The sequence below is a fragment of the Mobula birostris genome, chromosome 12 (assembly GCF_030028105.1).
Source record: "Mobula birostris isolate sMobBir1 chromosome 12, sMobBir1.hap1, whole genome shotgun sequence".
NCBI lineage: Eukaryota > Metazoa > Chordata > Chondrichthyes > Myliobatiformes > Myliobatidae > Mobula > Mobula birostris.
The window spans coordinates 113,315,683-113,341,951 of record NC_092381.1 but is presented as its reverse complement, the minus strand read 5'-3'; the positions used below and the strand labels follow the sequence as shown (position 1 = coordinate 113,341,951).

Sequence of the window (26,269 nt, the reverse complement as noted above, 5' to 3'; positions counted from 1 at the left end):
CAAGTGTCACCGCGTATCCGGCGCCACAGTAGCATGCGCATAACTCACTAGCTGTGGGTGGAAACCGGAGTGCCTGGAGGAACCTAGTGGTTATACAAACCCTTTACAGGCAGTAGCTGGAATCGAACCTAAATCCTGCATTGCACTACCACGCCACCCTCATTTTTGAAGACTATTCAGAATCAGGTTTGATATCACCAGCATATGTCATGAAATCTGTTGACTTTGCAGCAGCAGTAGCTTGCAATACGTAATAGGATAAAACATGAATTACAGTAAGTGTCTATTTCTGTTTCTATCTGTATATCATTGAGGATTCCCCATCACTCAGGTGTGTAGTTCTTCCTGAATCATTGAGTGTGTACCTCCATCCTGATGGTTACAATGAGAACAAGGCATGATCGAGGTCCTTAATGATGGATACCACCTTTTTGAGGCATTGCTTCTTGAAGATGTCCGGGATGCTGGGGAGGCTAGTGCCCATGATGGGGCTGACAGAATTTACAACTCTCTGTAGCTTATTTTTGATCCTATGCGGTAGCCCCCCGCCCCCAGCCTCACCATACCAGACAGTAATACCGCCAGTTAGAATGCTCTCACGGTACCTCTGTAGAGATTTGCGAGTGTTTTAGGTGACATACCAAATCTACTCAAGCTCTGCATTCTTTGCACTGTAGCTGCAGCAATATTTTGGGTCCAGGTTAGATCCTCAGCGATGTTGACCTCTGAGGACTGGTATATGTTCCCTCGTCTTACCATTTCTGAAGCCCACGATCAGCTCTTTCATCTTGTTGAAGTTGAGTGCGAGGTAGTTGCTGCTACACCATTCAAACAGTAGATCTACCTGGCTCCTATACGTCCTCTCGTCACCATCTGACTTACTGAGTCTACTACACCAGCTGACAGTAATTCCAGTCACTGCTGTTGTAACCATCTCCACATTCTGACCAACTTCCCACTGTCACCTGCCTACACAAAGGGAATTGCTTGAAAGAGTGTAGAGCATCCAGAGTGGCTTAAACTGACAGTGATGGGAGCAACTTCTTACTTCACCAGTCTGCGTGTCTTTGTTATCTGGGAGGAATCTGATGCACTTAAGAGAAACCTGTGTGCTCATGGAGAACATGCCATCTCCATACAGACAGCACTGAAGGTTAATATTGAATGTGGGTTAATTCTGATTCCCATTCCTGTTTCAACATGTTGGTCCATGGCCTGTTGTGCCAAGATCAGGCCACCCTCAGGGTGGAGGAGTAGCACCTTGTATTCCGTCTGGGTAGCGTCCAACCTGATGACATTTTGCCTTCTAGTAAAAAGAAAAAAAAAATTTCCTCTCCCCTCTCTTCTTCCAATTCCCCACTTTGGCCTCTTGCCTCTCCCCAACTAGCTATCACCTCCCCCGGGTCCTCTCCTCCTTCCCTTTCTCCTATGGTCCACTCACCTCCTAACAGATTCCTTCCTTGACAGCTGCTTACCTTTCAAAACCACCTGGCTTCAACTTTAACCTTCCAGCTAGACTCCTCCCCCCCCCCCAACCTTTTTGTTCTGCATCTTCCCCCTTCCTTTCCAGTCCTGAGGAAGTCTCGGCCCAAAATGTTGACTGTTTATTCATTTCCATAGATGCTGCCTGACCTGCTGAGTTCCCCCAACATTTTGTGTGTGTTGCTTTGAACGCAGCCCACTAGAACTTTTTTTTAAAAAAAGAGGCTCTTTAAATATTAGCTTTATCTGTCACATGTACATTAACACAGGCAGTGTTGCAGTGTTGGTCTTGGCGAGGTACATCAGCCTCTATAATACCTTCCTATTCCGTACATGGGCTGGCATGGTAGAATTGTGATCAGCCTAATGCTATTACAGTGCCAGTGACCCTGCTCTATTCCTGCAAATGTGTGTTAGGAGTTTGTACGTTCTCCCCATGGCTGCGTGGGTTCCTCCGGGTGCTTTCCTCTCTCATTCTCCAGAGATACAGTATACAGGTTACTAGGTTAATTGGCCACATGGGTGCAGGCCTGTTGGGTCGGAAGGGCCTGGTACTGTGCTGTCACTCTAAATTGTAAAAAAAAAACAAAGCACAGAGTAGTGTCAACATCTGCCCTGGATCTCTGCTTTAATTGAAGGCATTGCATCATTTCTGTAGCTTGTGCTTGGATACCTGGTGACCCTGTCGCAGTCTTTGCCACAACTGCTGTTCCTTCTCTTCCACCATTCTTACTGCTCGTTATGCTGCGGGAGTTTAGGGCAGCAATGAAGATCCTCCATCTCTGGCAGTGTTCATGTCAGTAACTCTCTCTCTCTATCTCAGCTTTCACTGCTGTCAGCCTGGCAAGTCCCAAGTGGACTTGAACCAAAGCGTAGAGCCCTGACTCCAGTTAGCATGGCTCTCCACGTCATTGAGGCTAGCAAGCCTCCAAACCCGATGACAAGGTTGTGGTCCTCTTGGAGGTCCACTTGTCATGATCCTCTCTGATCCTCTGCTCCTTCCCTTTCTCCCATGCTCCACTCTCCTCTCCTATCATATTCCTTTCTCTCCAGCCCACCCACCTGGCTTCACCCATCACCTTCTAGCTATCCTCCTTCCACTCTCCCCACCTTTTTATTCTGGTGGCTTCCCCCTTCCTTCCCAGTTCTGAAGAAGGGTTTCGGCCCAAAACATAGACTGTTTATTCTGTTCTGTAGATGCTGCCTGACTTGCTGAATTCCTGCAGCATTTTGTGTGTGTTGCTGTGGATTTGGCTGTGTAGCCTCTTAACATGACCTTAGTTCATCCAAAAATACTTCGCTAACAGAACACCTTGGTGTATGCTCACTGTCTGGAGTGTAATAACAGAGTGATGCAATGCAGTTTGATTGTGGTTAGATATTCTGCTTATCCCACTGCTGTCTATAAGGAGATTGTACATTCTCCCCCTGACTGCGTGGGTTTCCTCTGCGTGCTCTGGTTTCCTCCTGCAGTCCAAAGACATGCAGGTTAGGGTTAGTAAGTTGTGGGCAAGCTAAGTTGGTATTGGAAGCGTGGTGACACTTGTCAGCTGTCCCCGTGATGATAGTTGTTGATGGAAATTGCATATTTTCCTCTGCTTTGATGGGGTTTTTTTGTGTGCCATACTCTGCCAGAGCCTCAGCGACCACTTTTCAAGTGGTTGTCTTGGAGGAAAGATTCTGTGAGCGGTCCCCCACGTCCTTCTCACAGCGCAGTTGTTTTTTTACCAGGCCGAGTTGTGAGCTCGACACTCAACCCGGCACGGATGGAAAGCGTGCCTGGGAGCGGCCTGACTGGATTCGAACTCGGGAACTTTCGCTCTGGAGTCCAGCGTTGATGTCACTGCGCCACCAGCCGGGTTGATGTATCTTTGATAAATAAAACTAATATAATCTGAATAATGGAAGTGCCATAACGCAAGTGATATCTCCCTACCACCCCCAGGAATTAAATGCTCTGATGCGTGAAGCCATAAGTTATGTTTTATTGAGACACTAGGCTGCAGTCACAGGAATCCTAAGCAACAGTCTGCTAGAGGAACCCAGTGGCTCAAGCTTCATTTATGGGGGTGGGGTGAATTGAAATCATGGATTAGGGTTTTTTGAGGCCTCTGGTTATGGTCAACCATGATGTTGTGTCATAGCTGTCTAGATATGCAAGCCAGGGCAGTACAATATGGAGAGCAAGCTGTTGCCCGTGTAGCAGGCTCCCTTTCTCCATGTATCTGATGAACCCAAGGAACGACAGAAACTGATACAACAGCGTTACAGGAGTTGCCAGTCAGCATTGAACTCAACATAGGACGGCCGTAGGGTGTCCAGTTCTGGAATTTTCCCTCTTCTACTCCTGAAGTCTTCCCCCATGAGTGGTATAGCCGCAAGGAGGTGGAGGTTTGAGATCAAAGTTTTCCTTCTGGATGAACTGCCGACCACAGCTGGTGAGCCCTGTCTGCCTGAAATGACTGGTTTTAAGGTGCCAGTAGCCCACCTTTGCCCCTTCTCTTGTCAGTAGAAATGGTCCTGCTGGGCTTAGTAGCTAAGATAGACATGAAGGCCAGGAGCTGGACTTGGTTGTCAGAGGCTATTTGAGGTGCATGCCATTGGGAGCACCTCAAATATTACCCATTTAATAGATATTGGGAGCTTATCCCCATTACCACCCCAACTATAACAAACTTAAGAAACCGGTTTAGGATTAAGAAGTATTAAATGGAGGTGGGGGATTGATGAAATGCAGCAAAGGTAGATCGAGGGGATGAGTGAAGATTGTAGTGGGCGGAGTTGAGAGACAGCCAGATAGGTGGAATGAGTTAAGCCTGTCATCCCTACTGGGGCATGGGCTGCTGAGAGCAGCTCACCAAAGTTCTCTGTCCTGGGCCAGTCTTTCACGTTGACCCTAGGTGTAGCCCATCTCATCTAGCTGAAGATCTTTCCTCTCCCAGGAACGAGGTGTTTGGAGCTTGTGTTAGCGTTTCTGCAGCTCTGGACGTTGGGGATGTGGTTGCTAGCCTCACGCCCAGCCTTTCTCCTTTCGCAGCCGGGTTAGGGACCATGCGCAGTGGATTCAAGTTGATGAAGGCAGAGGTAAAAAGAAGATTGCGCCCATCTCTTCTACCCCATCTCCAGCCTCTTGTGTTACCATTTCCTGTGTTTTATACCAGCTATCTCCCCTTGTAGACCTGATTCAAGGTCAACAATTCCTTCTGCTACCTCGCTGGACCTGCAGGTTATTTATAACTCTAGCTTTATTGTTGATAACTGATCCAAACAACACATTTCTCAGTCTTTGGTTTCTGAATGTTCAATTGAGAAACCTTTTCTCTTGTCCTGATTTTTGACCTGCTTCCATTTTAATTAGGGGGTCGTCGAAATTGGAAGAAGCATGCGAAATGTATTGCAGAGCTGCTAACATGTTCAAGATGGCTAAGAACTGGAGCGGTGAGTACAGATACCAAATGCTACAATTATCTGTGATGTTGACTATTCCTACTTCACAACTACTCTCTGGAACGATGGAGGCTGAGGGGAGATCTGATAAAGGTTTATAAGATTATAAAAGGCATAGATAGAGTAGACAGACAGCACCTTTTTTCCCCTAGGGTTAATATATCTAATACCGGGGCATACATTTAAGGCAGGGGTTCTTTACCTGGGGCCTGCGAAGGTGAAAACATCCAAACTCGAAAGCTCGTAGGAAAAGAGCCCTCCACATGCTGAAGGCCCAGTCATTTCACTGCGTGATCCATTGGCCACATGTGGAATTGCCATAAATTCTCAATTCAAAGTTCAAAATAAATATTATTATCAAAGTACATATATGTCATATAACCCTGGGATTCATTTTCTTGTGGGTGTACTGAATAAATCTATAGAATAATAATCAGAACAATTCAGTTCCCAACCAAGTAGCTTTTAGTTTATTGTTATCACACACACATGTACAGTAGAAAACTTTTGCATGCCATCCATACAGATCATTTCATCACATCAGCACATGGAGGTAGTACAAGGGAAAAGAAATAACAGAATGCAAATAAAGTTGGAATTGGTTTATTATTGTCACCTGTGTAAGGGCGTTTTCTGGAGTTGGGGTATATAGCAAATATTAAGTTCAACAGCTGCCATTCTTTAGATTTGAATGTGGATTGCAGATAGAATTTAAAACACAGCTCAGAACAACGGGTTTCCTGGAGCTGCAGGCTGGGCTCAATCACAAACAAAGAAACATTTCACTTGGACCTCAGATGCCTGCATATGCATGAATGCAGCTGTGAGTCAGAGGGTATGAACATCCGTTTTGGGTGTCTGGAATATGGGTGTGAAGAAGGAGGTGTGTGGAAAACTATATGTAATTCAGAGGAAGCATTGTAGCTATAGAATTGACCTGCTGATACCTTTGATCTCTAGCATTTTTAAAATGTTATGCAATTTTGGGTCAAGCAAGCTTCTTCTTCCAAGAGTGTCTCAATATGATGTCTGTTGCTTGTTTCTGTTGAATAAAACACTTCAATATCCACTAGCTGCAGTGTCCCTCTGGTGACTTTGTTCACATCACAACACCCTGTACCAAGGTGCAGCTAATCGTGATCAAATCATTACACAGTACACTGAGGTAGTGCAAGGTAAAACAAGAACGGATGCAGAATAAGGTGTAACGGTTACAAGGAAACTGCGGTGCAGGTAGACAATAAGGTGCAAGATCACAAGGTAGAATGAGGTCAAGAGTTCATCTTACTGTGCTAGGAAGCCATTCAAGAGTCTTATTACTCCAAGGTGGAAGCCGTCCCTGAGCCTGGTGGTACAAGCTGTCAGGCTTTTGTAGTTTCTGTCCAGTGAGGGGCGGGTGGGGGGGGGGGGAGAGAGAGAATATCCAGGCTGGGTGGGGTCTGTGATTATGCTGGCTGCCTTCCTGAGACAGTGAGAAGTGTAGACAGAGTCTGTGGAGGGGAGACTGGGTCCTGCAACGTGATTTAGTATCTGTTTCACTCGTTAGTTGGCAATCTGGACTGGCCCACAGTTGAGAACTCCCTTTAAGTCAGGGGTTCCCTACCTTTTTTAGTCTTACCCGTTTTTTACCGAGGGATCCGTGGACCCCAGGTTGGGAACCCCTGCTCAAGCAGTGATGTGATATCTTCAGTGAAGTATTGGTTTGTTATTGTCACAGTGACAAGCTTGTCCTGCATACTTTTCATACAGATCAGGTCATTACACAGTGCAGTGAGCAAGATAACATGTAGAATAAAGTGTAACACTGACAGAGGAAGTGAAGTGCAAGTAGAAAATAAGGTACAAGGTCATAACGAGGTAGATGTGAGGTTAAGATGTTCATCTTGTCATTCTTGGGGACTGTTCGAGAGTCCAGGGTAGAAGCTGCCCCTGAGTCTGGTTGTGTGGACTGGACTCTCAGGCTTTTCCGTCTCCAGCCTGATGGGAGGGGGGAGAAGAGGGAATGGCCAGGATGGGCAGGCACCTTACATGGTCAGGTTGGTCTTAAGGGCTTGTTCCTGTGCTGTCTGACTGCCTTGTCCATAGTGGATTTGCCTTTCTTTCCGACAACATACAGTGCTATTTGAATTTGGCACTACTTCCTATCCCAAACAGGCAAATTAATTGAACAAAGAAATGGAATGCTGGAAGAACAAAACAAGATCATAGACCGATTGAACAACCAGAGACTTTTCCCCCAAACTGTTACAGATACAGAGAAAGTGAAGATAGGCCATAAGACGACAGGCCACAGAGAGGTAGATTGTGAGGTCAGGGGTACAATACAATATACTTGGGGTCCATCTGATAGTCTTAGAGCAGCTAGAAATGACATACAAAGGGGACAATTTTAAAGTGATTGGAGGAAAGTATAGGGGGATGTCAGAGGTCATCATCATCATTATTATGTGCTATGTCATATGATCATGGTCTTCTATCTGTCTTTAATCTGAGAAGTTCTAATAAGCCATTCAAAACTTTTGCCTGTCCATCTCTTGATGTAACTCATGAGTTCCATGCAATGTGGACCGCAATATTTTTCTCCCATCAATTTTTCCCATCACTGCAAGATGTTTGAGCTTCTTTTCCCAGTATATGTCCCAGAAATTCCAGCCGCCATTTCCCATTGATATCAGCTGTCTTCTTCTTCCAGCTTTTCACAACACTTCCTCATTTGTTACTCTGTCCTTCCACAATATCTTCATCATTCTTCTCAAAAACCACATTTCTGCAACTTCCCTCATTTTGTTTTGATATTGTCCAACTTTTGGTTCCATATGTCAGAGGTAATTTTTTTTTTCAGACAGTGGTGGGTGTGTGGAATGCCCTGCTATGGGTGGTGGTAGAGGCAGATACATTAGTGGCATTTAAGAAACTCTTTGATAGGCACATGGGTGAAAGAAAAATGGAGGTCTATGTGGATGAGAGGAAGTAAGTTATAAGGTTGGCACAACATCGTGGGCTGAAGGGCCAGTACTATCTATGTCATAACTCTGGACGAATGTGTGCCCTGACCTAAAGTGTGGACTTGCACTTTTTTGCATCCATAGATGCTACTTTTTGTTCTCGTTTTTCAACCTCTTGGCTCTGCTTTGCCTTTAAGGCTGTTTAAGTGACTTGTGGCAGTCTTTCACACAGCAACAAGGCAACATTTTACCAATTGTTCAGATTGTGAGAGCACAAACAAAACGTGATGTTTCACCTTTGCATTTGAATTTTACTGACACCTCTTCGCAGGGTGATTTAGATCTATGGGGAAGGAGAATGGTGTGAAACCCATTCGAGAGCCACATTAATCTAAAACTTTGTTAGGAAGTTTGAAAAATAGTCTGGTTAGCACAGCTAACCCCATTTTGAGTCTGTCTCATTATGTATGTGTGTCAATGTCTTTGTGTGTTTTTATATGTGGACTTCATTTACAATTTTTAACCTTTCCCTGTAACTTAGCTGCTCAAATCCTGGTGACAGTTTTGTAAATTTTCTCTGCACTCCTCCGATCTTATTTGCATCTTTCCTGTAGCAGGTGAGCAGAACTGCACACAAAACTCCAAATTAGGCCTCACCAATGTCTGATACAGCTGCAATGTAACATCCTAAGTCCTGTACTCAGTACTTTGATTCATGAAGATCAGTGTGCCAAAAGCTTTAATTTACAATGCTGTCTACCTCTGATGCCCCTTTTCAAGGGATTATGGAGCAGTAATCTGACTCACTTGATGCCTGGCCATTCGTTCTCCAAGTACTACCCTAGTTTGTCCTGCCAAAGTGTAAAACCTCACACTCATCTGCATTTAGGGCAGAGGGGGAGGAATTTCTTTAGATAGACGGATGTGAATCTGTGGAATTTATTGCCACAGATGGCTGTGAAGACCAAGTAATTGGGTATATTTAAAACAGGTTCTTGGTTAGTAAAAGTGTCAAACATTAGGGGAGAAGGCAGGAGATTGGGGTAAAGAGGGATTTTTTTTAAAAATCTGCTATGATCGAATGGCGGAACAGACTTGATAGGTCAGATGGCCTAATTCTGCTCCAGAGTCGAATGATCCTTATTTCCATGAGCAGCAGGTGCTGCTGGTACCCACTCGTAACCTTTTTCTCTTTAGCCGCAGGCAATGCCTTCTGTGAAGCTGCTAAACTGCACCTACACTTGCAGAGCAAACATGATGCTGCAACAAACTTCGTGGATGCTGGAAATGCCTTTAAGAAAGCTGACCCTCAAGGTAACCTCTACTATTGTTGTAAATATTCCCAAAGACTGCAGAATTGTAGTGTAAAATGTGTTTTAAAGGCTTAAAATGAGCATTTTGTCTCTCAGATTCTTCAGTAGTGTTAAAGTGTTATCAAAGTACATATAAATTATACAACTTTCAGAATCATCTCCTTGCAGGCTGCCACAAAACAAGAAACCCAAAAGAAACCATTTTTAAAAAAAGATTAACAAACTCCCAATGCGCAGAGAAAGAGGGAAAAAAACACAAATCCTGCAAACAGTGAAAACAAGCAACAGCATTCAGAGCAAAAGGAAGTCCACAGACATGAATCCCGGAGCAGGCCCACACCCTCAGCCTCTGTTCAGCACACAGCGGGGCAAATCATCGTGAAGCTCACAGACAGGCCCACACCCTCAGCCTCTGTTCAGCACACAGCGGGGCAAATCATCGTGAAGCTCACAGACAGGCCCACACCCTCAGCCTCTGTTCAGCACACAGCGGGGAAAATCGTGAAGCTCACAGACATGAATCCCAGAGCAGGCCCACACCCTCAACCTCTGTTCAGCACACAGCATGTCAAATTGTGAAGCTCACAGACAGGCTGTCACCGTCAGCCTCTGTTCAGCACACAGCGGGGCAAATCATGAAGCTCACAGACAGGCTGTCACCGTCAGCCTCTGTTCAGCACACAGCGGGGCAAATCATGAAGCTCACAGACAGGCTGTCACCGTCAGCCTCTGTTCAGCACACAGCGGGGTAAATTGTGAAGCTCACAGACATGAATCTGGAGCAGGCCCACGCCCTCAGCCCAGAGTAAGTGTCATGGAGTAGCAAGGAGAACTGACCTGACCCGACCCACGCCTCTGGTCTTGATACCATGCCTTCTCAATCCATCTGGCCCAGTGTGTAAATTGCCCGAACATTAGGATGTTCTCTGCACTCGGACCCAGGCCCTGTTGCTTTGATGCTCAGTGGGCTTGGACCCCCTCCCCCACTGCCATGCTCCGGCCTGTACCTGATCTTTACAAATTGGCCCCTTGCTGATTAGGTTTACAATGCATGAATGTGGAATCGTTTATATACTGTTTATCGGAATGCAAGTGTTTAGAAATTTTAAATTCCCTTTTAGTGAGGATGAATATTTTTGCAAATAGTGATGCAAAATTGATTCACTCACTTAATCTGTTACAGCTGACTTCTGTTTATGTACAAGTCAATCAACTGACCTGTCTAATCAAGGATCAGTTTTATTCACCATACACATTTACATGTATCAGGAATTTGCTGTGGTGTCTTGGTTCAAAGTATATTTATAATCAAAGCAACCCTCTCAAAATGCTGGAGGAACTCAGCAGGTCAGGCAGCCTCTGCAGAAAAGAGTAAACAGTCGACGTTTCAGGCTGAGCCCATCGTTAGGACTGAAAAGGAAGGAGGCTGCCGTCTCACACATTAGTTGATACAGGTTCAGTTCTTCATGGTTTACATGTTCTCCCTGAGGTTCTGTGGATTTAATCTGCAGATTGATTGGTTAATTAGTTGCTGCGATTGGCCTAACGTGCGGATGAGTGATAGAACCTAGAGACCCAATGGGTACTTTGCAGACCCAGCAGCCACTGTAGATCCAATCAAAGGTGGATTTATTTGTCTTGTACGTCCTTTTTAAGATAGACGGTCACTGCTGGATACTAAGCCTATCAGGTAGTGCAGAACAATCCCATCAGCAGATTGCTCGATAGCAATGGAGCTAGACTTACTGCTTACTGTTGCAATGTTGTTACCTGGACCTGTCATGTACTGTTGTGCTGAGAAGGTGCGAGTGACTGGCTTGGACATTTTTATTGTGATCGCAAGACCCTGTTGGACGTTGGTAATGTAGAATGCTGTAAGTCCATTTCACGTGTTCATTGGTAAGCCCAGCTGTGGGGGAGCTGTGTTGCCTCGGTTGTGGGGAGGACTAGGTCTGTGTAGAGGGTTTGCCTGTCGCAGCCGACAGGAGAGGAGATGTCAAGACGGTGTGGGAAAGCCTCTGTGGGGTGCATTGGGTTGGAGACTGGCCCTTTCTGTTGGTACTGCTCTCCAGTGTTCACGGTTAAAAAATAAGTTGAATCAGGACAATACAGACACATCACCTGGGGACTTTGGCTATATTTTTTTCTCTCTGTGACTGTATGTTTTTCTAAAATCATAGCCATATGTGCTATTTGTGCTGTGCTGTATTGATGATGTATTTTGCATCTTGGCCTGGAGGAGCACTGTTTTGTTTAGCTATATTCATTTATGGTTAAATGATAATTAAATGAACTTGAAAATAAAATGGGATTACTGTAAATGGATTTAATGTTATACTTGGCATTACGGGGGCTGTAAAGAAAAGAGCCACCAGAACTGTCGCAGAGGTTGCTGAGTGACCCTCCAGGTAGTTCTGGATCAAGAGGTATGACCCATAGACCAACACAATCCAGGGCCTGATCAACACTGGCTGGGTCACTTGGGTGAAGGTGCCTGATGTTGAAAGACCTGAAACACCCGATGACTCCAGATTACATCACTGATGATGTACATCACTGATGATGTGTCCCAGCACATCCAAGGATGTATCTCAGCATCATAGCGATAGTCGGTATAAACACAATGAGCCAAAATGCCTTTTTAATGCCTGTGAGTCTATGAAATCAGTAGATGATTTTTGATAATTGAATGCACAATTTCTGCCTGTGTCCACATATTAAGATGATATTCAAATTTAAAAGAACAGGCAGAAATGGGTGCATTGTTAGTAACCTAAGGTATTTCTTTTAAATTAATGTTAAATGGTTTTCTCCATTTTTATTTTTTTTTAGAAGCCATTAATTGTTTGAACAGAGCTATCGAGATTTACACAGATATGGTAAGACGTCAACATCATTGCTTGAATTTTGGAACACACTTTCATTAACGAGAAGTAATTTGCAAAGTCCAAATCCCAGGACTCATTGAGACTTTGAGAGTATCCTATTTTTAACTTCCAGTGAATAAACTCTAAGTTCTTTGGGCTCAGCAGGGTGGATACAGAAAGGATATTTCTGTCTGAGTTCAGAACCAGAGGTCGCAGTGTCAGAATAAGGGGTAGAATGAGATGAGAACTTTATTCAGAATTCTCTATCCTAAAGGACTGTTGACCATTGTTCATTCAAAACAGGCAATTTGGATATTAAGGGCAGAAGGATTAAGGATGTAGTTCAGGGAAGTAAAGCCAAGGTGGAAGTTCAGTGTTTCAATTTAATATCAGGGAATGTTTACAGTATACAACCTGAAATTCTTACTCTTCACAGACATCCACCAACAGAAAAACCACCCAAAGAAAGAATGACAGAAACATCAGAACCCCTAAGGTCCTCCTCCCCCTCCTACGCACAAGCAGCAGCGAAAACCACAACCTCAGAATCAGATTTATTATCACCGGCATGTGTTGTGAAATTTGTTAACTTAGCAGCAGTTCAATGCAATACATAATATAGAAGAAAAAATAATAAATAAATTACTGTATACGTATATTGAATGGATTAAAAATCATTGAAAAACCAGAAATAATATTTAAGATATTGGAAAAGGTTTGTAGCACGGGTTGAGGATGTTGTTGTTGAGTGGCTCACCGAGCTGGCTTGTTAGCTTGCAGACGTTTCGTTACCCAGCTGGGCAACATCATCAGTGCAACTTCGAATGAAATGTTGGTGATCTACTTTGTCTTTTATGTGTGCTGTGATTAATCCTGAGGCTGTCTACAAGAAAGGTCAGAGCTGTCTCTATTTCCTGAGGAGACTGAGGTCCTTTAACATCTGCCGGACGATGCTGAGGATGTTCTACGAGTCTGTGGTGGCCAGTGCGATCATGTTTGCTGTTGTGTGCTAGGGCAGCAGGCTGAGGGTAGCAGACACCAACAGAATCAACAAACTCATTCGTAAGGCCAGTGATGTTGTGGGGATGGAACTGGACTCTCTGACGGTGGTGTCTGAAAAGAGGATGCTGTCCAAGTTGCATGCCGTCTTGGTCAATGTCTCCCATCCACTACATAATGTACTGGGTGGGCACAGGAGTACATTCAGCCACAGACTCATTCCACCGAGATGCAACACAGAGCATCGTAGGAAGTCATTCCTGCCTGTGGCCATCAAACCTTACAACTCCTCCCTTGGAGGGTCAGACACCCTGAGCCGATAGGCTGGTCCTGGATTTATTTCATAATTTACTGGCATAATTTACATATTACTATTTAACTATTTATGGTTCTATTACTATTTATTATTTATGGTGCAACTGTAACGAAAACCAATTTCCCCGGGATCAGTAAAGTATGACTGTCCGTTCGTATGTGTGTGGGGGTATAGATGATGCCATTTCTATTGGTTACCGATGATGTAATCTGCGATTGGTTCATTAAAATGCAATTTGGTGATAATTGTTTTCCAGGTTGTGTCAGTCGACCGTTATATAGGATTAATGTCGTCCTCATTGACACGTGTAATCAGGTGTGAATTGCCTCTTGGCTCTGGACTGAGGACTTGACGCTGAAGTGGGATGTAAACTGGGTTCATTTCGATGTGCTTGTTGATAGAATTCTGTGTGGAGAACAAAGCCTGTAAGAATTCTTGTCATGATCAACTTTCCCTTGTATCTATACATTGTGACAGTGAAGCACATCAATTCGACTGGTCTAATGTCACTATCTTTGGTCAAGCCCGTCAACGACAAGCCTGGGAATTGTCACCTAATCGGATTTTAACAAACCAATTGTGGATTACATCATCGGTAACCAGTAGAAATGGCACATATACACAGACACGTGATGAACTACGTAGATGGCCAACATTTTATTAAAGTTGCACTGATGATGTTGCCTAGCTAGGTAATGAATCGTCTGCAAGCTAACAAGCCAGCTCGGTGAGCTACTCAATAACAAGAAATAATATATATTAAAGAAGTGAGGTAGTGTTCAGGGGTTCAATGTCCATTTAGGAATCTGATGGCAGAGGGCGAAAAGTTGTTCCTGAATCACTGAGTGTGTGTCTTCAGGCTTCTGTATCTCCTACCTGATGGTAACGGTGAGAAAAGGGTATGCCCTGGGTGCTGGACGCTGCCTTTCTGAGACACCGCTCCTTGAAGACGTCCAGGGTACTTTGTAGGCTAGTACCTAAGATGGAGCCGACTTAAATTTACAACCCTCTGCAGCTTCTTTTGGTGCTGTGCAGTAGCCCCCCGCCCCCCCATACCAGACAGTGATGCAGCCTGTCAGAATGCTCTCCATGGTACATATATAGAAGTTTTTGAGGGTATTTGTTGACATGCCAAGTATCTTTAAACTCCTAATGAAGTATAGCCGCTGTCTTGCCGCCTTTATAACTGCATCAATATGTTGGGACCAGGTTAGGTCCTCAAATATCTTGACACCCAAGAACTTGAAACTGCTCACTCTCTCCACTTCTAATCCCTGTATGAAGATTGGTATGTGTTCCTTCGCCTTACCCTTCCAGAAGTCCACAATCAGCTTTTTCTTTTGTCTTACTGACATTGAGTGCCAGATTGTAGCTGTGACACCACTCCACTAGTTGGCATATCTCACTCCTGTACGCCCTCTCGTCACCACCTAAGATTCTACTGACAATGGTTATATCGTCAGCAAATTTGTAGATGGTATAGAAGGTATTAACCTTCCCCCCACTTGCACCAGCAAAAGCACCAACCCCCACCATCTGATGGAACTATATTGCACAGGACTGGCTCTTTGGCCCATGATGTTTACATGACCTTTTACCCTAGTCCAAGATCAATCTAACCCTTCCCTCCCAAGTAGCCCTCCATTTTTTAATCTTAAATATCCCTACTGTATCTGCCTCTAGCAACACCCCCAGGAGAGCTTTCCACGCACCCACCATGCTGTGTTTAAAAAGGACTTCCATCCTCTCATACTTTTCTCCAGTCATCTTAATATTATGCCTCCTTGTATTAGCCTTTTCCGCCCTGGAAAAAAGTAGACCATAAGATATAAGAGCAGAATTAGGCCATTTGGCCCATCAAGCATTCTACACCATTTCATCATAGAAACACAGAAAATAGGTGCAGGAGTAGGCCATTCGGCCCTTCGAGCCTGCACCGCCATTTATTATGATCATGGCTGATCATCCAACTCAGAACACCGCCCCAGCCTTCCCTCCATACCCCCTGACCCCCGTAGCCACAAGGACCATATCTAACTCCCTCTTAAATTTAGCCAATGAACTGGCCTCAACTGTTTCCTGTGGCAGAGAATTCCACAGATTCACCACTCTCTGTGTGAAGAAGTTTTTCCTAATCTCGGTCCTAAAAGGTTTCCCCTCTATCCTCAAACTGTGACCCCTCGTTCTGGACTTCCCCAACATCGGGAACAATCTTCCTGCATCTAGCCTGTCCAATCCCTTTAGGATCTTATACGTTTATATCAGATCCCCCCTCAATCTTCTAAATTCCAACGAGTACAAGCCCAGTTCATCCAGTCTTTCTTCATATGAAAGTCCTGCCATCCCAGGAATCAATCTGGTGAACCTTCTCTGTACTCCCTCTATGGCAAGGATGTCTTTCCTCAGATTAGGGGACCAAAACTGCACACAATACTCCAGGTGTGGTCTCACCAAGGCCTTGTACAACTGCAGTAGTACCTCGCTGCTCCTGTACTCAAATCCTCTCGCTATAAGTGCCAGCATACCATTCGCCTTTTTCACCGCCTGCTGTACCTGCATGCCCACTTTCAATGACTGGTGTATAATGACACCCAGGTCTCGTTGCACCTCCCCTTTTCCTAATCGGCCACCATTCAGATAATAATCTGTTTTCCTATTTTTGCCACCAAAGTGGATAACTTCACATTTATCCACATTAAATTGCATCTGCCATGAATTTGCCCACTCACCCATCCTATCCAAGTCACCCTGCATCCTCTTAGCATCCTCCTCACAGCTAACACTGCCACCCAGCTTCGTGTCATCCGCAAACTTGGAGATGCTGCATTTAATTCCCTCATCCAAGTCATTAATATATATTGTAAACAACTGGGGTCCCAGCACTGAGCCTTGCGGTACCCCACTAGTCACCGCTTGCCATTCTGAAAAGGTCCCGTTTATTCCCACTCTTTGCTTCCTGTCTGCTAACCAACTCTCCACCCACACCAATACCTTACCCCCAATACCATGTGCTTTAAGTTTGCACACTAATCTCCTGTGTGGGACCTTGTCAAAAGCCTTCTGAAAATCCAAATATACCACATCCACTGGTTCTCCCCTATCCACTCTACTAGTTACATCCTCAAAAAATTCTATGAGATTCGTCAGACATGATTTTCCTTTCACAAATCCATGCTGACTTTGTCCGATCATTTCACCGCTTTCCAAATGTGCTGTTATCACATCCTTGATAACTGACTCCAGCAGTTTCCCCACCACCGACGTTAGGCTAACCGGTCTATAATTCCCCGGTTTCTCTCTCCCTCCTTTTTTAAAAAGTGGAGTTACATTAGCCACCCTCCAATCCTCAGGAACTAGTCCAGAATCTAACGAGTTTTGAAAAATTATCACTAATGCATCCACTATTTCTTGGGCTACTTCCTTAAGCACTCTGGGATGCAGACCATCTGGCCCTGGGGATTTATCTGCCTTCAATCCCTTCAATTTACCTAACACCACTTCCCTACTAACATGTATTTCGCTCAGTTCCTCCATCTCACTGGACCCTCTGTCCCCTACTATTTCTGGAAGATTATTTATGTCCTCCTTAGTGAAGACAGAACCAAAGTAATTATTCAATTGGTCTGCCATGTCCTTGCTCCCCATAATCAATTCACCTGTTTCTGTCTGCAGGGGACCTACATTTGTTTTTACCAGTCTTTTCCTTTTTACATATCTATAAAAGCTTTTACAGTCCGTTTTTATGTTGCCTGCCAGTTTTCTCTCATAATCTTTTTTCCCCTTCCTAATTAAGCCCTTTGTCCTCCTCTGCTGAATTCTGAATTTCTCCCAGTCCTCAGGTGATCCACTTTCTCTGGCTAATTTGTATGCTTCTTCTTTGGAATTGATACTATCCCTAATTTCTCTTGTCAGCCACGGGTGCACTACCTTCCTTGATTTATTCTTTTGCCAAACTGGGATGAACATTTGTTGCAGTTCATCCATGCAACCTTTAAATGCTTGCCATTGCATATCCACCGTCAATCCTTTAAGTGTCATTTGCCAGTCTATCTTAGCTAATTCACGTCTCATACCTTCAAAGTTACCCCTCTTTAAGTTCAGAACCTTTGTTTCTGAATTAACTATGTCACTCTCCATCTTAATGAAGAATTCCACCATATTATGGTCACTCTTACCCAAGGGGCCTCTCACGACAAGATTGCTAATTAACCCTTCCTCATTGCTCAAAACCCAGTCCAGAATAGCCTGCTCTCTAGTTGGTTCCTCGACATGTTGGTTCAAAAAACCATCCCGCATACATTCCAAGAAATCCTCTTCCTCAGCACCTTTACCAATTTGGTTCACCCAATCTACATGTAGATTGAAGTCACCCATTATAACTGCTGTTCCTTTATTGCACACATTTCTAATTTCCTGTTTAATACCATCTCCGACCTCACTACTACTGTTAGGTGGCCTGTACACAACTCCCACCAGCGTCTTCTGCCCCTTAGTGTTACGCAGCTCTACCCATATCGATTCCACATCTTCCCGGCTTATGTCCTTCCTTTCTATTGTGTTAATCTCTTCTTTGACCAGCAACGCCACCCCACCTCCCCTTCCTTCATGTCTATCCCTCCTGAATATTGAATATCCCTGAACGTTGAGCTCCCATCCCTGGTCACCCTGGAGCCATGTCTCTGTGATCCCAACTATATCATAATCATTAATAACAATCTGCACTTTCAATTCATCCACCTTATTACGAATGCTCCTTGCATTGACACACAAAGCCTTCAGGCACTCTTTTACAACTCTCTTAGCCCTTATACAATTATGCTGAAAAGTGGCCCTTTTTAATGCTTGCCCTGGATTTGTCGGCCTGCCACTTTTACTTTTCTCCATAGTACTTTTTGTTTCTACCCTCACTTTACACCCCTCTGCCTCTCTGCACTGGTTCCCATCCCCCTGTAGTGAACTAACCTCCTCACGCCTAGCCTCTTTAATTTGATTCCCACCCCCCAACCACTCTAGTTTAAAGTCACCTCAGTAGCCCTCGCTAATCTCCCTGCCAGGATATTGGTCCCCCTGGGATTCAAGTGCAACCCGTCCTTTTTGTACAGGTCACGCCTGCGCCAAACGAGGTCCCAATGATCCAAAAACTTGAATCCCTGCCCCCTGCTCCAATCCCTCAGCCACGCATTTATCCTCCACCTCATCGCATTCCTACTCTCACTGTCGCGTGGCACAGGCAGTAATCCCGAGATTACTACCTTTGCGGTCCTTTTTCTCAACTCCCTTCCTAGCTCCCTATATTCTCCTTTCAGGACCTCATCCCTTTTCCTACCCATGTCATTGGTACCTATATGTACCACGACCTCTGGCTCCTCACCCTCCCACTTCAGGATATCTTGGACACGATCAGAAATATCCCGGACCCTGGCACCAGGGAGGCAAACTACCATCCGGGTCTCTGGACTGCGTGCACAGAATCGCCTATCTGACCCCCTTACTATCGAGTCCCCTATCACAACTGCCCTCCTCTTCCTTGCCCTACCCTTCTGAGCTACAGGGCCGGACTCTGTGCCGGAGGCTTCTCCGGGGTAAGCTGTCCCCCCCCAACAGTACTCAAACAGGAGTACCTGTTGTTAAGGGGCACAGCCACCGGGGTACTCCCTATTACCTGACCTTTCCCCTTCCCCCTCCTAACCGTGACCCACTTGTCTGCCTCCCGTGGCCCCGGAGTGACCACCTGCGTGCAACTCCTCTCTATCACCTCCTCACTCTCCCTGACCAGACGAAGGTCATCGAGCTGCAGCTCCAGTTCCGTAACGCGGTCCCTTAGGAGCTGCATCTGGATGCACTTGGCGCAGATGTAGACGTCCGGGAGGCTTGTAGACTCCAGGGCCTCCCACATCCGACACCGAGAACAACAAACTGCCCTCACACTCATACTGCCCCTCTCCTCAAATAACAACAGAAAATGAATGCCAAACCTCCCTCGCCTCGCCTGTTTCCGCCTAAGCCCGTTGAGCCGAAGCCCTTAAGTCTTCACTCTGCTCCCGGCTCACTCCGCATGGCTGATCAATTTTTCGTCTCAGTCACAATCCCCTGTCTTCTCCCCATTACCCTTCATGCCCTGACTAATCAAGAATCTCTCAACCTCTGGCTTAAATGTACCCAGTGACTTGGCCTCCACAGCCACCTGTAGCAATGAATTCCACAGATTCACCACCCTCTGGCTGAAGAAATTCCTCCTCATCTCTGGACATCCCTCTACTCCAGGGGTTCCCAACCTTTTTTTCATGCTGTTGACTCCTACCATTAACTGAGGGGTTTGTGGACCCCAGTTTGGGAACCCCTGCTCTATTCTGAGGCTGTGCCCTCAAGTCTAAGACTCCCCCACTCCCCACCACAGGAAGAATCCTCTCCACATGCACTCTATCTTGGCCTTTTAACATTTGGATAGGTTTCAATGAGATTCCCTCCCCCCCATGAATTCTTCTGAATTCCAGTGGGTATAGGCCCAGAGCCATCAAATGATAAGCCTTTCAATCCCAGAGTAATATTTGTGAACCTCCTCTGAACCCCCTACAATGTTAGCACATCCTTCCTTTGATAAGGGACCCAAAACTTCTCGCATTACACTAAGTGAGGCCTCACCAGTGCTTTATAAAGTCTCAACATTACATCCTTGCTGTCTGGCTGTCCACTTGATCTATGTCCCTTACCATCTTGTACACCTCTCCCCATCCTTTGGTCCAAAGAGAAAAATGCTTTGGCTCACTTGGCCTATCATGATCTTGATAATTGGTGGGGCAGGCTTGATGAACCAGATGGCTTACACCTGACTATATGATCAAATGTGTCCGTCTCCTTCTGTCACTACAAGTTCATGCTGTTTTCAATGGGAATGAATCTTAAACAATAGGCTAGCAAGTCCTTCAAGTCTTCAGTGAACTTCAGACTGATCTCCACTCCATATTGTATGCCTTGGCATTTATATTTTTAAAATCAACTTGAGCGGCAATTGGTTGTAATAGAGAGCTTCTTTCCTTAGTTTGGAGAGGACTAGAGTATAAAAGCAAGGCTATAATGTTTAGGCTTTATAAAGCACAGTTGAGGCCTCACTTGGAGTATTGTAAGCAATTTTGGGTCCCTTATCCAAAAAAAGAAGTGCTGAGGATTCATAGGAGGGTCACGAAAATGATTCTGGGATTGAAAGGCTTGCCAAATGAGGAGCGTTTGATGGATCTGGGCCTATACTCACTGGAATGAGGGGTGACCTCATTGAAGAATTTAAATCTATTGGTTGTTGAAAGGCCCAGATAGAGTGGATGTGGAGAGGATGTTTCCTATGGTGAGGGAGTCTAAGATCAGAGGACATAGCCTCAAAATAGAGAGACATCCTTTTAGAACAGAAATGAGGAATTTCTTTAGCCAGAGAGTGGTGAAGCTGGAATTTGTTGCTATGGGCAACCAAATCATTTGACATATTTAAGGCAGAGGTTGATGGATTCTTGATTGATCAGGGCATGAAGGGATACAGGGAGAGGGCAGGAGACTGGAGCTGCAAGGGAAAATGGATTAGCCATGATGAAATGGTGGAGCGGACTCGATGGGCCAAATACCTTAATTCTGCTCCTATATTTTATGGTCTTTTGTTCTTAATAGACTTCTTACCCTGAGATGGGTGGCAGGGTGGAGATGCATCTCTACCGAAGAAGGGGTAAGGTGCTCCTTTCCTCTGCTAGCCTGCAGGTCATCCTTTGAAACCATGGGATCAGGTGGTGCATATCACAAGTCCTGGTTACGTGACTACTGACACCAGGCAGATAATCTCTGAAGAGGATTGATAATGGCTGGGGTCACCCATCTTGTAAAGACAAACCACTTCTGTAGAAAAGTTTGCCGATAACAATCATGCTCATGGAAAGATAATGATTGCCCACACATTATACACATGATGATGATACTGCTTCATAGTTGTCCTTTTCAATGAAGGAAATGGCTTTGTGACAGCTATTCTGTCAAATTGTCTGACAGTTTTCTAACAGTCGCGGTGATGGCTATCCACTGGTCCATTGTGAATGGGTTGGCCCATTGAGAGGGCAGTTGTCCTCAATCTTGTATTTGGATATTTGTTTATTTATTAGAGCTGCAGTCCAATGAATCCACACGCACCGTAACGCCCATGTGACTAATTATAATGAGGCTAGACTTTGTGTTCTTTCTATTTTGTAAGTGCTAGTTTCTGATTAAAGTCTCTGTCTGTGTTTAGGGTCGGTTTACAATTGCAGCAAAGCATCATATATCAATAGCAGAAATTTACGAGAGCGAGCTGGTGGACATCGAGAAAGTAAGTGTCCAATAAGCTGCATGTTGTCCTTCACGTTCTGGGTTATTTTGCTTTTTCGTTCTGCACCTGTGATGCTTTGATATATTGCTCAGTACGGAAGAGAACTAATTTGTCTACTGAAGGGTGGTAGGTGGCATTTGGAGATTCAGCATGATAACAGGCCCTTCTGGCCCAATCACCCCCCACCCCCCTGCCTGATTACCCCCATTGACCAATTAACCTACCAACCTGTATGTCTTTGCAATGTGGGAGGGAATTGTAGCAATGGGAGGAAACCCACACGGTCACAGAGAGAACATATAAACTCCTTACAGGGAATTGAACCTGGCTTGCTAGTGCTGTAATAGTATTACACTAACCACTGTGCTACTGTGCCACCATCACTATGGTAGCGGGAGGTGACTCTGTTTGTCCTGAAGCTCTGGGACCATGTGGGATCTGCAGCCTTCATTTGGCTCCCTCCCTCCCTCCCTGTATGCCTCTGGGTCTGTTGTGCCAGTGAATGCAAAAGAGCAGACTGGTACATTCTACCTGAAATCGTTACCTTGCAATGTCAGTGACTGAGTGATCACTCCTCTAATTCAGACATCAGTATCTAGGTGTGATGAGGCGGACTTTGCAAGCTTGACTTGACTGAGGCTACTCTGCCCTGTCCAAGACCGATGCCAGCTGATCCATCTGCTGTTGATCAGTTGTTTGAAAGGTTGAAGCAATAGTATAGCTGTGCTGCAGGCAGATGAGGTATCCAGTGGATTCGAGTCCGTTTCATTGATGGGTCTGCAATTGCACATAGGCCAGACCAGATATGAAGTTTTCTGGCCTGAAAAATACCAAAGTTCAAAAAGTAGATTTTTTTTTTATTGAACGCAAACAACAGGAATTCTGCAGATGCTGGAAATTCAAGCAACACACATCAAAGTTGCTGGTGAACGCAGCAGGCCAGGCAGCATCAGTAGGAAGGGGTGCAGTCGACGTTTCAGGCCGAGACCCTTCGTCAGGACTAACTGAAGGAAGAGTGAGTAAGAGATTTGAAAGTGGGAGGGGGAGGGGGAGATCTGAAACGATAGAAAACAGGAGGGGGAGGGATGGAGCCAAGAGCTGGACAGTTGATTGGCAAAAAGGATATGAGAGGATCATGGGACAGGAGGCCTAGGGAGAAAGAAAAGGGGGAGGGGGAAAACCCAGAAGATTGGCAAGGGGTATAGTGAAAGGGACAGAGGGAGAAAAAGGAGAGTGAGAGAAAGAATGGATGTATATAAATAAATAACGGATGGGGTACGTGGGGGAGGTGGGGCATTAGCGGAAGTTAGAAAAGTCGATGTTCATGCCATCGGCAATGGTAAACCATTTCTGTAGAAGAACCTGCCAGGAACAATCATGGTCATGAATAGACGATGATCGCCCACATCATGTACGACATAATGATAATGATTGCCATATAGTTTGTTGCCATATACTACTTTGAGATTCATTTTCTTGCAGGTATTTACAGAAAAATAAAAAATACAATAGAATTTATGAAAAACACTACAAACAGCCGATGTGTAAAATAATACTGTGAATATTGACAATGAGCTTATAGGTTGTGGAATTGGTTGCATTAGTCCATTAGTAGTCAATATTTTTCCAGGTTACTTGGGTCTGCACAGAACTGAGGCAGAGGTTGTGGCCTCCTCCAGGCTTCATGTCTGAGGACCCACCTCTGATCTGACTTCTGAGCTATTTGCGTACTTTTATTGTTTGCACGATTCGTTTTTTTTCTGTCTGCACATTGGATGTTTGATGGTTTTCTCTTTACGGCTTCTTTTGGGTTTCTTTGTTTTGTGGCTGCCTCTAGGGAGACAAATCTCATTATATAATCTATACATACTTGGATAATAAATGTGATTGAGGACAGCCCCTGTCTGCAGATGGAGTAGCAGTATTTTTGTGCTGCTTTTAGTTTTCTTTCTCTCCCCCTAGTTTAAGCTTTGAATTTAAAATTTTTACTTGCTGATTCTTGAGAGGGAACAATATGTCTATGTCTACGAAAAGTGGGAAGAATTTACCTGAACCTGGTGATAAAGGTAATGGGAAAGGAAAGGTGGGAAAGGAAAGGTACAAAAGGAAAGATCTGATGAAATGCCATCGTGGGCTGAAGATATCGCTCGGACACTGAATTCAATTAAGGATCAGAATGGATCAATTAAAGACCAACTCGAAAAGAATAGTAATGAAATGAAGTCATTTCTGGGAAAACATAAAGACCTGGAAATTCAAGTTATTGCACATGAAGAGGAATCGAAGATAACTAAGCAAAAGTTGTCTGAAGCTACAACTCATTTGGAAAGATATCAAAATAAGATTATAGACCTGGAAACTACGTCTCGACGAAGGAATATACAAATTGTTGGGCTGCAAGAAGGAGCTGAAGATAGTGCTTACTTTGGTAAGCTTTTCCACACTTTATTTCCTACCGTTCTGTCAAAGCTGCCTGCTATAGAAAGGGCACACAGGGCACTTATCTCGAAATTGAAGGATTCTAGTAAACCAAGATCTGTTCTGATTTGCTTTCATCACTTTAAAATTAAAGATCAAATAATGCGACAGGCAAGAAAACAGTTTTAGATTTGTGGAATCTGAGCTCTGCTTTTACGAAGATTATCCAAGGGAGATAATGGAACAAAGATCAAAATTTGCCCTGGTAATGAAACAAGCATATGATAAAAAACTTTTTCCCTCTTTGAGGTACCCGACAAGAATTAAAGTTTTTTCCTGCTAATTCTCCTCCTCGTACTTTTTTTGATCCAAAAGCTGCACTGGACTTTGTTCAGGCTATGCCCGCCATTGTTACTGACGCCGCTGCTGAATGAACTATCTGAAAGGTTGTTTGACTGTCTGTATATTATTCGCATTTCGGAAAGAAGATTTATGAAGGTCATTTGTATATTTCATTGAGAGACTAATTAAAGAAGACAAGGAGAGTTGTTCATTATTGCATACTGTTGGTTTTCCTTTGGAAAGATTTATGGCTTAAGTATGTCTGTCTAAATGATCATCTGAACATTCGACGACTGAGAGAAGAAGATAGGGGGATTTGTTCCTTTAACTTAATACTTGGTTTGTTTCTTTTTTTAATCAGCTAATTGGTAGTTTTTTCCTATTAATAGGGCTTTTTAGATATATTTTCTGTTTTATTATAACATTTTATAATTGAATTTAAAGCTTTTTTAGGGAATTAATATTAAACTTAAAGATGGCGCTGGTTTTTCTCTCTAAGAGATACATTTTGGTTCTTAGTTGATGGAATGTAAATACCTTTTTTTGCTAAGACTTTATTGTTTTTTTTACAAGGTCACTCTACCTTTTTACTAACTGGGGGGAGGGAAAGAAAACACAGATAGAGCGGTCAGTAGCTTTGAACTCTATCATAGATCGCTTGCCTTTTTCGGGCTTCTGGATGTGGGTGGGTGGGTTTAGAGTTAGGAGTTTTTACCCGTTGGGTGGTTCCGGAGCGTGCGTGTTTTTTATGTGGTTGTATTCTTCATCACCGCCATCTTTGATCATCCCGTATTGGTATGTGCTCGGTTCATGTACAAACCCCATTTCCAGAAAAGTTGGGATATTTTCCAAAATGCAATAAAAACAAAAATCTGTGAGATATTAATTCACGTGAACCTTTATTTAACTGACAAAAGTACAAAGAAAAGATTTTCAATAGTTTTACTGACCAACTTAATTGTATTTTGTAAATATACACAAATTTAGAATTTGGTGGCTGCAACACACTCAACAAAAGTTGGAACAGAGTTAAAATAAGATTGGAAAGTGCACAGAATATTCAAGTAACACCGGTCTGGAAGACTCCACATTAAGCAGGCTAATTGGTGTCATGACTGGATATAAAAGTAGCATCCATCAAAGGCTCGGTCTTTGCAAACAAGGATGGGTCGTGGCTCACCCCTTTGTGCCAAAATTCGTGAGAGAATTGTTAGTCGGTTCAAAAGGAACATTTCTCAACGCAAAATTGCAGAGAATTTAGGTCTTTCAACATTTACAGTACATAATATTGTGAAAAGATTCAGAGAATTCAGAGACATCTCAGTGCATAAAGCGCAAGTTCGGAAACCACTGTTGAATGTGCGTGATCTTCGAGCCCTCAGGTGGCACTGCCTAAGAAACCTTCATGCTACTGTGACAATTATAGCCAGCTGGGCTCGGGAGTACTTCGGAAAACCATTGTCACTCAACACAGTCCGTCGCTGCATCCAGAAATGCAATTTGAAACTGTATTATGCAAGGAGGAAATGGGATTTGTACATCAACTCTATGCAGAAACGCCGGTGAGTTCTCTGGGCCCAAGCTCATCTCAGATGGACCGAAGGACTGTGGAACCATGTGCTGTGGTCAGATGAGTCCACATTTCAGCTAGTTTTCGGAAAAAACGGGCGTCGAGTTCTCCGTGCCAAAGATGAAAATGACCATCCAGATTGTTATCAGCGAAAGGTGCAAAAGCCAGCATCTGTGATGGTATGGGGGTGCATCAGTGCCCACGGCATGGGGGAGTTGCATGTATGTGAAGG

The 26,269-nt window shown here is 44.3% G+C and overlaps 1 protein-coding gene across 1 annotated transcript in view; it reads left to right on the top strand.

Moving 5' to 3' along the window:
• The window catches only part of napab (N-ethylmaleimide-sensitive factor attachment protein, alpha b), a 76,189-nt gene that overhangs the window by 15,662 nt on the left and 34,258 nt on the right, over window positions 1–26,269 (top strand). The window contains exons 2-5 of the mRNA XM_072274510.1: window positions 4,841–4,920; window positions 9,072–9,188; window positions 12,020–12,066; window positions 21,630–21,707. Coding sequence (XP_072130611.1) covers window positions 4,841–4,920; window positions 9,072–9,188; window positions 12,020–12,066; window positions 21,630–21,707 — 322 coding nt within the window. The remainder of the gene's footprint in view (window positions 1–4,840; window positions 4,921–9,071; window positions 9,189–12,019; window positions 12,067–21,629; window positions 21,708–26,269) is intronic.